The 12420-nt window shown below is 37.8% G+C and overlaps 1 protein-coding gene across 1 annotated transcript in view; it reads left to right on the top strand.

Annotated features, from left to right (window-relative positions):
• Window positions 1–515: 515 nt before the first annotated feature.
• The window catches only part of LOC128743400 (protein tiptop), a 32277-nt gene continuing 20372 nt past the window's right edge, over window positions 516–12420 (top strand). Inside the window, exon 1 of the mRNA XM_053839964.1 lies at window positions 516–571. Within this exon, the coding sequence (XP_053695939.1) occupies window positions 516–571 (56 nt within the window). The remainder of the gene's footprint in view (window positions 572–12420) is intronic.

Raw genomic sequence — 12420 nt, 5'->3', positions numbered from 1 at the left:
TGACATCTCTTGCCAGGAACTGGCAGTTGTTAGAACCTGCTTCACTCACCGCTGCTGGCACGAAGAGAGACGCTACCGTGTAGTCGAATCCCGAGCTCCTCCGTCACTAGTAGTAGCTGCTAGAGTATTCACAGAAAAAAATGTGTTTCGTAGTACATGTGCTTATGGCTCGACAAGAACGCAAGTGTTTGCGGCCCGGTCGCATTCTGTAATCAACATCCCTCACACTTTGCCTGCGTTTATGCAAACAGCAGCATCTTCTTCGGAAGAAATCATGAAGTTTTCCAGTGATTGAATCCTCTCGAATGTAACCAGTTGTCAAGTGTTTTGTTGGTGCAAAAAGAAAGTAAAAAATCTTAGTGAAAAGTTTAACAAAAAAAAAAAGAACCAAACAATGTGCTAAGTAATCGCCAGCTGCGACAACGAAGATCTGTTAATTAGTTAAGTTTATTTTTTCCTCGAGTTGCTGATTAGAAGAAAACGTTGCAAAAATTGAGAACCAAAATCTCTCATCAATGATGCTCCACGAGGCAGTAATGTTGGAAATCTACCGCCAGGCACTTCACGCCAGGTAATCATCAAATCATCCTCAATTACAGACCACCCACAGTCATGGTCAAGTTCTCAGATCGTACCACAATCTAGTGCAACAACGGCTGTGGTTCGTTTTCCAATAGAAAAAATATGAAGCAAAAAAAATTCAACAATAACGGAAACACAATGAACAATGATAGATGACGACGTGCAGCTTTATTTATAGTTTCATGTTGCCCCAACTCGTTAATTAGTCCAATAACATTGTTTGGACCATTCCCGCTTTTCATCCATACGGTTGGCAATTGTTTTCCAACCCACCCGTGTGCCCGCGCCCTGTGCCCCGTGCCCCGTGCAGCACTTTTGGCGGTCAATGGTGCGTGCCGTAATGCCGTGCCATCCCGGGGTTGCAAGTCAAGTGTGTGGCTGGCGGGCGTACGTACGCTGCTGGTGTTGGTGTTCGTGTGTGCGTGTGTGTGTGTTTGTATGTGTGCTTGCGCCGCGCTGCACTGACTGGCAAGCAACTGGCCTCCGATTTATGGCCTCCTTTAAGTGGAACGTCGTAAACTTTTATGGCCGCCCACCCACCAGCCATCCGACCAACCAACCAACCAACCAACCAACCATCGCTACCGATACCTTTTTCCTTTCGCATCGGTTCGGGGGCGACCGTTTGCTTGGTGGAAGGCCACAGTGAGTGAGTTCAAACTTCGGTAGAGTGGTGATAAAAGCGATTGAAGACAACCCGGTAGAGGTCCTTTTCTTCCGGACGATGTGATGTAAGCTTACGGAATACGCTTCCGGAAGAAAGTTGTGCTTGGTTGGAGAATTTTTTTTGCTGGCAAAATTTGAAATGTTTTTTTTTCTCTGTTGCACATAAACGAAGTTTATCACTGCACAGTGACGGGGAGGTAAAATTCAAACTTTGCAAAAGTCAACAATTTTGATTCGATTGACAGTGGTGAATGATTGTTGAACACGAAAACACTAGAGACAAAATTACAGGTCTTAGTAATGTGTTGAAAAAATAATAATACAAATAGAATAAGCTACATCTGTGGACTCAAAATATGTTTGAGGCCAAAGAAGAAGTGCCAATATAGACAGTAATGTAAAGCACTAGCGACCGCAACAATTTATTGTGTACGAAATTTGAACCACGAGCTATGTTGGTTGGATGAATCGTGTGCAAAAATTAAAAATTTCAAACTAATTATTTTGATTTCTGAACAAAAGTAAACAAATAAAAAACTCATCACTTGGAAACTCACACTTCAAAATATTCAGTAAATAGGAAAAATGTCTGCAATTTTTTCGTTGAAAAAATTACCGTTATCGAAATTTTAAATGCAAAACGTCGTAGTTTTAATTCTTTGTGCTTCTTTTTAAAATATTCCATTTTCTGCAACAACCATTTAAGGTGGATGTATACATTGCACTTTGTACGATTTCTTCAGATTATTGCTGAAAATACTCAGACTTATTATAAAAATAATAAAGTATGTTATGATGAAGCAACTGCGTAGCACTTTATCATAGAAGGAGCAAATTCCTTGGTGAGAGTTTAATACAACTCTCAGTTATGTGGACAAGTTCTCCGAATAAGGCAATTAACTTTATTCGTTATATAATATAATGCCATTAGTCAACAAGTGGAAATGACTCTTATAATAATAGTGATACGACACCTTGATGTGACTTACAGTAAATAGGTGCCCGCCACAATAGATCAAATTACTGGTCGCAGTGGAGAATGTACCCAATAGGGGAAAAAATGATGAAGCAATATTCTGCAAAAAGTTTTTAGGCAACTTTGACAACAATCATTCAATCCAGCTGATGACTATTTTTTCATGAAACTACACTCAATAGAAGCTTTGACTTCCAGGTAAAACTGTTTATCTAGACGAGCGCTAGGTTAGAAACAGTTTAGGCTTTTTTTCGTTTTTAATGGCCAACTAAGTTTCAAAGAAGTGTCCGATTAAGTTAGATTAAGTCAGTTAGGTTAACAATCACGTTTGAGTCCTAATTATCAGTCAACGTAGCTGCTTTGTTTTGGACCAGAGAAAAACTACCAAGAAATTCCGAACCCTATCGGAGAAATTGTAGTCACTGAGAGTTTTATGGTGGCAAAAGTGGCCATGAGGAAACAGTAAAATCTCGATAGAAAATAACTAGTTAAAATTGATGCGATTGGCTTTTTCTGCTATTATGAGTAACCCCTAAAATTATTGAAAACGATAGATACAATAGCGAATACAGTTGGATTTCGATTTTGGCATGCCTCGATTTTGGCAACGTATTCGTTTTTGGCAACACAAGATATTTCATTTCCAAAAATATGCAAATATCAATCAGTTTCTGCATACATGCTTTAAATGACGAAAAAATGATGCCCTCAGTATGTTCATGAAAAAAAGTTATGTGGTTTCGAACAATAATATACTTATTGCCGTAGGACTACGTCTTACCGCATGGTGTTAATAACTTATTTGCACAGCTCTTGGCGGACTTTTTAAACATAAAATGGTTGCATTCGTTGATCAATGATATTTAGTCAATTTCTAAAGCATTTACCTTAAATTTTTGCATATCGATAAGGGTCTTATATTTTATATTTTATATCAGTTTACTTCAATAAGATTCCAATATCCTGTTTATACTAATTTTCTGTCGCACGTAATTTACGTTTTAATGATGTTCGCGTGCATTTTCTGTCACTTTCCATTCCTTCATTTTTATTTAAATACAATTTGAGTTTGCACGATTTCAGCATGTATAAAGCTATATAAAGCTGAGGAAAGACGACAATGAACCGAAAAAATGAAGAATAAAGAACGAAGGAATCTGCACATGTGCGAACGACAGTTCGGAAAATCAATGAATTCAAAATGTGAGAAAAGTGTAGGAAAAAAATTAACTTTTTATTAAGCGTTGCATAAGAGCTGATATTCCGTAACTTTTGCGAACAATTGACTTTTCTGAGAGTTAATCTTTTCGGTATTACACTGTTAAGAGCGGCACTTTTGTGTTATACATATTGATAACTAAACTAAAAGTTGTCAAATTCCAAACCTACGTGAAAAAATCAAAAAGAAAAAGTTTTCAGATGTGCTTCAAAATTTAATCAAATTTAATTATGACTAATTAATACACGGGTGTGGTATAGCTTAAATGCGTAAAGCACTCGGATACCAACCGAAAAATTGTGGGTTGGAGTCCCACTACCACAAACTACCCAATATTTTTAGCCGCAGATCGAAGAAATGATACGTAATTTCATTCGGCTTTTTGACATCATGGTGAACGAAGAAAGCGTAGACCTTCAGTACCAACCGCGTTCTAAATTATGAACTTATAGTCGTTGGAACTATCTTTGCTAGTGAAGCAATATCACTTAACTGCCGACCCTTGGGGATGAACTTACTTGAACAAAACTACACAGTTATATCCAGAATCCAATGCAAATGCGTCTTTTAAGTCTTCAGAGTCTATGTAAACCTTTTTAATTTACATCGGCCTATATGGAGCACAAAAGGAAAATATTTTCCACATTTAATCAAAGAATTGATGTATAAAGAAATTAGTTAACACCAACTTTTAAAGCTTAGATCGTTTAAAAATGAGACACTTTCAAACACATACATTTTTTAAGCCATTCTTTAAATCGAAACGTTTTCTACAGATGAAGCAAAGGCAATAACATTAGGCCATTACAAATGTTTAAAAAACTTTTTGTCCCTCCGGTGTTGGGTCACTGAAGGGGGGCGCAAAAAAAAACAAAGAGAATTTTTTATTCGAGCAAAAAAATTGGATTTTAGGCATTTTTACTTAAAGTTTAAACGTGAAAACCAATCTTATTCTTGCTTTTAATAAATACGTTGTTATTTTTCATGCAAAAATCTACGAACAAAAAGACAAATACGAAAGAAAATTTTTTTGGCCGAGTTTCGGAAACTCCACTGTCTGAACTTCCATGTCTATTTTGTGCTAGAAGCGTTGACTCAACTCGTACACTCATTTTGCAAGTTTTTCAGGCTGTAGAAAGTAACTCATATCCTACAAATTATTTTTTGCCCCCCGATTTTTCAAGCCAATTTGGAAGGGCGGGGGGACAAAAACTTTGAAAATGATTTGCTATGATTTGATTCTCTCATTTTACTGTTGGTGCTCCCTGAATTCTAGCTTCCGCTTCATTAACTTCCAAAACGTCTCTTAGAATGGAACTGGATAAAACTGGGCTATGAAGCCCAACCATGAGGTTAGCGCTTCTTTGCTGTCATGGCAGCTGGTCAAACATGGCCAAAACGCAACTGGAGCTTCATAGGACTTAACGCAGAATAAAATCTATTTATTGAAGCACATTCCCTTGTAGGTTTTATTTCTAATTTCCGTCGTAGTAAGTTAAGCCACTTTAATTTTCATCATTTCTTGGATGGATTTAATGAATACTCCTCAAATTTTTGTACAGATTTGATTCAAACACACTTACCTTCCGATCCGTGCACTTTGAATTCACTAAACACCGATTATTAAAGCATTTAATTGAAATTACGCAACTGACTTTATTTCTTAAATTCGTCGTACCGTTTTAAAATCCGTCCATCAAAATTTTCCATCGTTCGAACTAAAATTCAAAACAACGTTTACGAAATTAGCGCGCTTGTATTTGTGTAGGACGGCATGACAAATGTTGTTTTGCAAAAACTTCTGCTGGTAATGCAAGTTTCCCGGCTGTGGAATAACGACAATACGTTGCGTGAGTTATTTTCATTTTATGAACGACGGAAATTGAAACGATTAGTCGACATTTTCTTCTTCGTCGCACGAAAAAACGTAGGAAATTCGGATGCTAGGAATTCTTTAATGAAAAAAAGCATTTAAATAGATCTCAGCTCACTTTGATTGATCGCGGATGATAGTCAACAAACTAAAATATTAGGGAATAACTACTTTCGCACTGTGTGCATAAAAACGCTGATATTTTTAATAATTTGTATTGGATAGGACAGGAACAGGCAATTACGACGAAGCAGCAACATGCTCTGTACAAAAACAAACTTGAATCTACTAGATAACGTGCACAAATGAAACATTAATTGGATTTATAATTTGATTTCCCTCAAGGAGCACACTTACGATACTTTTAGCTATATCAACTTATTAACAACTAAGGTTAGTCAATTAGCGATCAGCTCAACTGCTTTATAGCAAGTGTACTACTAGGGCCTTGATTTGGGTGCAATCGACTTTCTCGCGTTGATTTCATCGTCGCTAAATAGACCGCATACACTGCTTGGCCGCAAGGTACAGCAGCGGTCAGCATTCAGCTTTTTCGCCAAATCGTCATCCAAAATGTTGGAATCAAGCACGACTTTCGCTTAGACGTTTAGTTTGCACTTTTCGGGCAGTCAGTGCGAGTTTCCTTGTTCTTTTCAATCACTCATGCCACAGCCCAGCTAGCATTTTCATATGTATATAAAAGATAAAAATCATCATTATGTACAGACATATACAGTTGGATTTCGAATTTGGCATGGTTCGATTTTGGCATGCCTCGATTTTGGCAACAAAAGTATTCGTTTTTGGCAACACATGATATTTTTCTTCCAAAAATATGCTTAAATATCAATCAGTTTCTGCATACATCCTTTAAATGATGGAAAAATTATGCGCTCAGTATGTTCATGAAAAAAAAGTTATGCGGTTTCAAACAATAATATTTTCATTGCCGTAGGACTACGTCTTACCGCAGGGTGTCAATAACTTATTTGCACCGGACGGATAGCTTTTGGCGGACTTTTTAAACATAAAATGGTTGCAATCGTTGATTAATGATATTTTGTCAATTTCTAAAGCATTTACATTAAATTTTTTCATATCGAAAAAGGGTCTCGATTTTGGCACGGTTTCGATTTTGGCAACATAGGCGACACGCATTTGTAGCCAAAATCGAAATCCCACTGTATGTTAATAAATCGTATTAGATGCGCAAAATTGGCATGTCCGTACTATTTTGGAGACGATATACGTGATTAGGAATGATTATAAGCGTTACGACTACAAAAGTATTTCTATACGATAATATCCGATTAAGCGCGACTCGCTTCGTAATGCTATACGATATTGTGCTGAAAATCGTATGTATGTCAGTTATTATCATTATATACGATAGAAATTCAACTTGAGCCCACTTTATCAAGCCTTAATTACGATTTCGAATTTGTTAAGAGATATTTACGGTAATTTTCGTACATTGATATACGAGTTGGTGCTAGCTGGGAGTACATTTAGGGTAATCCATCAGTTAAGCCAGCTCCTGAGTTGACGATGATGGATTTTAGAGTTGACTGTGCACAATTATTCTGCTTTCCCCTTATCTCGGAATCAGGTTAGTTTTAAACTGCGCAAAAATAGATTCAGCAGAACCACAGGGAGAGCCACTATCGCCAAAATGTATTGTCCCATTTCAAAATAATCATAGCTTTAATTGATTTAGTATTTCAAATTGAAACTAAACTCACATAAATAGTGTTGATTGATTCGAAAGACAGTTCGAAAGAGAAAATCCAGCCGGAAGTCCAAATTTGGATCATATCATACTTTCTGGTCGTGATATATCAGGGATCAAGTGTTGTATCATCCACGGTTGATCGGCGTAGATTCAGAACTTCACATAGCCCACGGTCACAAAATGCTGTTTCTTCAAAACGAATTCACGGGTCCATTACGCCAGACTATTTATTTGCCGAATGGTTCCTTAAGTAAATCAATTGTGTCCCGCGCCGCAGCGTGGCATGTTGTACCATCTTGGGGGAAACTATAGCTCCAATCTTATTGTCGTACATTCTGTTCAGCATCATTTTTGAAAAAAAACGGACCATCGATCCATCCCACTGGCCCATAAAGCGCATCAAACCCCTATTGTACTACGTCTCTGACGACACTATCTTATACTATCTTATAGAGTAAAAGTGGTGTGCAACCGATCCATGGTTGCTCTTTGAATTAATTGCTCTGATTGATGGTTATGCCGACCGTAAAACAATTGGCAATCGTCCAGGTGTCTTTCTATTCATGATGAAACGGCAAACTAAACTCGATAAAAAACCAGCTACAGCTGTTAAACAGTTTTATCGACCTAAAGTTCTATACCTCTGTAAAGAACACTCTTTAGTTCAAAAATGGTTCTCTGAAAAATCTGATTTTATACACGATAAATGAGCCACGGTGTTTAAATTTAGCCAAAAATGAAAAAAAATGAATGAAATGCTGGATAAACTTTTAGACTGCTTACTTTTTTTGAGAGATTAGTAGATTAGTAGATGCTCAAAATTGCCTTAATTTGATGAAAATACCAAGTTTTACTTCATTGCTATTAAGGATAAGTATTGTAGTATTAGTATCCTAATATGTTATAGCAGAACTTGTTTATGCGACTTAATCGGAAACAATTCCTTTCGTATTCATTTTAAACTAAACTTTTTGAGTTGCTAGAAAATTGTTGTAGGAATTAGTTTTTGTTCTACTTAAAAGCATACTTTTCGCAACAATTACGTCATCAATTGGGACTTGATTTCAGAGTTTGTCGGATGTTAGTTTTTACTGATCAAATTTTTAAGAATGTAAACCAACGATAGGTTTTTAAGAGTACATATTCCTTGTTTGTTTCAATACAAAATTGAATGGATTGGAGAATATAGTAAAGATCTCTCTCACTCTCAATTATATTGACCCTATTGCTCTGTAAATTATCGATTGGGTGTGTTAGAATTTTCAAACGTTTTTAACTTTTTCATTCTATATATTACATAAATTTTATTTTAACTTATCGGACGAGTAAATGTACGTAAATGTTATTTGTACTTATCGGACGAGTAAATGTCCGTAAATGTAAATGAGTGTTTTTTTAAGATCGAAAATTAAACGAATTGGGACAAATGATACGCAAACCGGGAAAAATAATTGATTGGACAGCTGGAACTAGAATCCACAACTCCGAATATAAATGTGAGGAGAGCGAAAAGAAAACTGAATGTCAGACACACTGATGTTAAATTCGCCGGTGCTGTAATCGGACAATGCACTCGACCGCATGTTGAGAGGTGTGGATTCAAGTCCCACCTGTCCAGCTAATTATTTTTCACAGTTTTCATATCATTTTTTCGCAGTTCATTCACAAAAATACTCTTCCAATTCAACCAAACTTAAAAAAGTGAATGATGGTTATCTGATATTTTTGGTGCTTTATAGAATTACTAGCTGTAGCCCGCATGCGTCTTCACGTGTCTGATTGAAAGCAAATCGGAGTTAATATTCTTTAATTTCGGAGAAAAAACACTTTTTTGAAGTGATAATCTAGATTCACTATAACGAAGACAACCGGAATATATGACTTCGCCTTTGAAGCTTTAGAGCCACATACCAAATTTGTTGTGAATTGGAATATGGAATATGAACATGTTCAGAACAGTTTTCTCGACATTTTGATATTGGTATCATAACATTCTGACTATGCGTTGTAGAGTTGTCATTTTGAAAAAGAATAATTCAGGGAAACTGCCAAAAAGAACTATTGCGTGAGTACTCCCCCTTACACCATTGAAAAAAGGGACATCTAGAAAAAACTGATTGCTCTTAAAAAATTTCTATGAATAATTTACATGCTTTATTTGCCGCTGTCAACTGTGCCGCTGGAGTTTTAACCAACATTGTTTCGTTGAAACACGAATATTACGTTTTAACACCAATTGTGGACCTTTTTATTTTTCGGGCCCACAACAAATCCAGTCCCGGATAGGAAAGTGTTCGTGAGGTGCTTGCACCGGCTGTAGTTTAGGTGCGCATGAGAACTAACACAGCTTTGTGTAAAATATTTACGGAGCGGGCTATGTTTCTTGTTACTAAATCATGACTGTCGGGCGTCCGGTTTTCGTTACAGACTGAATAAGACGTTGATAGTATTAGATAATACGGTTTTATAGCCTAGCCTAGATAGCCTAGAAGACAATTCCAAACGTCTGGTACCCCGTTTCTGTTTGGATTCGGTGGAGTCACTATGATATTGCAAGCAATTATCTGAGTCCACTGGCGAATTGGAACTTGCTATGACACACATTTATTCGTTGCAACCGTGCTGAAATGGGATCTCCGTTTATTCATACCAATGACCACAGCAAAAATAGCATTTGCGAAGATTTCTAATTAAAAGAGTTGTTTGTCAATATTTATCATCAGATCATTTCCAGACTTCTCCTAAAACGAAATAAAACTTGCTAATAAAAGCCAAAATTGTTCAAAAATCGCCATCTTTTGTTTTTTCAATTGGAAAATCGACAATTTGGCCGGTGGTTGTTGTTAAAAATTTTGTTAGGCATATTATATCATACAAAATCCTTGTTACTGTGATAGACAATTAACGAAACTAAACGAATTAAATGATTTGGCAGAAATGAAAGCTCACCTCCTATCACTAATTTTTTGAACCGAGAGAAAATTTGTTGGCAGTATTGAATTTGTGCGTAAGCGAGCATGAACTCGCTTGTCAACGCCGATATAAAATCATCTTTGAAAGAGGTCAGACAAAAAACTTTATGATGTCCTCACACGGTTCAATGATTACGTACACACGCAGTGTACGGAGTACCTGAGTTCGAATTCCGACGCACTAATTGGCTCGAATTTGAACCGGCTCGTTACCCCAAAGTTTGACCATCTATCAAAAGATTACATGACTACAAACCATTAGGTGTACCTAATTGTTACATCTTATGATCCACTCTTTGCTTTTTACAGCCTTGACCTTTTCCTCGAAAATTAATCAATAATTTATAATTTTATTGATTCTTTCTACCAATGTCTCCGTCTGTTGGAAATACCATTCTGAGAACTAATTTCACAATTCTGGCTTTAGTTTTCCGAAGGTCGCATAATCAACCCTTTTGCATGGCTTATGTGACATACTGGACCAGAATTGTATTTTTAGACTCAATGATATGTCAGGTGGAAATTATAGCTGATTTCTTCCTAGTAAGATTATGAATTATTTCTAGTTGTATTCCTTACAACGTGTATAATTAGGGTGTTATCTATTCCATCAATCATAACATTAAGACTGCGCCCTAGATGACTAAAGCATTGTGCCACTTCCGATTGGTTTCAATTTAATATGCTGATTGTCGATACTTCCCGTTCGGTTTGTGGTAGCCGTCGCATTCACTCATTCGAGATCGTCAATCGTTAACATGCCAACATATGCGTGTGCGTGAGTGTATGTGTGCAAATGTGTATGCGTACGCCAAAGAACGGCTGAATCGGACAGGAAACCATAACTCAATCACCCGCCACTAGCAATTATATCGCGTTTGAGTTATGGTTTTTACTGTGCGAATAGCAATAGCAGCCTGAACTGCGTCCGCGGGGCGCTAGGGGAAACACGATTCGGACCCCCGAAATGAGCCCAACACTAGCAACAACAACAGCAACACCAACAACAACAAGAGCAAACGCGATCAAGGTCTTATGTTTACTCGACGTGTGACGCAACGCTTATTCCACTTATTCCGGGAAAGCAAGCAGCGCAGCACCCTACAGATCCTTCGACACAGTGTCACTATCGGTTTGCCCGAACTGCTTTTTGATTACCTGCAGCATGTGCCCCGGCCGGTCGGCCCGGATCGACGACGGAAGGAAAAGCAAACACCCAAAACTTTGTCTCCCGGAGTGACACATACCGTCTTGCACAATGATTGGTACCGGACGGAACGGAAGGCGAGCGACGAGGGGAAAAAAGAGCAGAAAGTATAATTTATTTGCTTTCAACTGTTATTTATTAGTCGAACATTCTTGACTTAGTTTTCTTACAACTGTCCCAAAAATGGCCTTCCATGTTTCGTCATAATTTTCGCTTTGATTGTGAGCTTAAGTTGCCCTGTCGTGATGGTTGAAAGCTGGGTTCTGGCAATCTAATTAGTGCTGTTGGCGCACTGTGAAAAGCTGGGGTGGTAGGGTAAACTACTTGATCTTTGAGTAATCAGCTGGCGTTCAGAAAAAACCAAGATGTTCTGAATTTATTGGATGATATGAAGTTGTACATTTCAACTTGGTTGATTCAGTGGTTCCACGTCAATCGAAGCTGGACACTTACTCATTATTTTACTACTGCTGTGTTTGAGTGGTTGGCAACAAATGTCAATTTTGTCACAAATAATAACTCATGTTAATGACATCCGCTGTTTGGTTGAACAAACAGGAAACGACGATTCGATGACCACTGCCGACTGGCCGACCACTACAGTTCAGTTCAGTTGAGTCTCGCTTCGAGTCCGAAAATTTAAGCATTCCCAGCTGCAATCACTTTTGCAGTGGTCGCAGAGCGGTAGCAGCAGCCATGATTGACTTGTAGACTCCCACGCAGGAACCACGATGATGGCGTCGGTTGCGACTGCGGCAGCAGCGCGGCGATCGAATGAGTGACAATTCACTCATACTCACGCCCGCGAAATGGTAATCAAATGTGAGTGATTTGTTTTTATATCTGTTTTTTTTTATCTGGTTTATTTGCCGGACTGTGCTGTGCAGTCCCCACTTAAACAAAAGTAGTGCTCTGTCTGTTTTACACCCTTTTCCATTCGGTGGGAGCGGGTTGTTACGATCACGCTGGTTGATTGCCTCCATCGGTTTCAAAATTGCAATCGCAGTCGTAATTCGCGTCCTAGATTTTACTTATACTTCAACTGTTTGTCCGGCAGTGGCAACTACAATGTTGCCACAATCAACTGGCACTAATTAATCTGACTCACGATTCTACTGGCAATTATTTCTAGTTGGTAGGTATGATATACCTAAGTCAATTTGAGAAAGACGCAGCTAACGTCGAAAATCAGG

This window comes from Sabethes cyaneus, chromosome 3, assembly GCF_943734655.1.
Source record: "Sabethes cyaneus chromosome 3, idSabCyanKW18_F2, whole genome shotgun sequence".
Taxonomy (NCBI): domain Eukaryota; kingdom Metazoa; phylum Arthropoda; class Insecta; order Diptera; family Culicidae; genus Sabethes; species Sabethes cyaneus.
The sequence above is the reverse complement of the archived record's forward strand: the minus strand, read 5'-3'. Positions and strand labels throughout refer to the sequence as shown.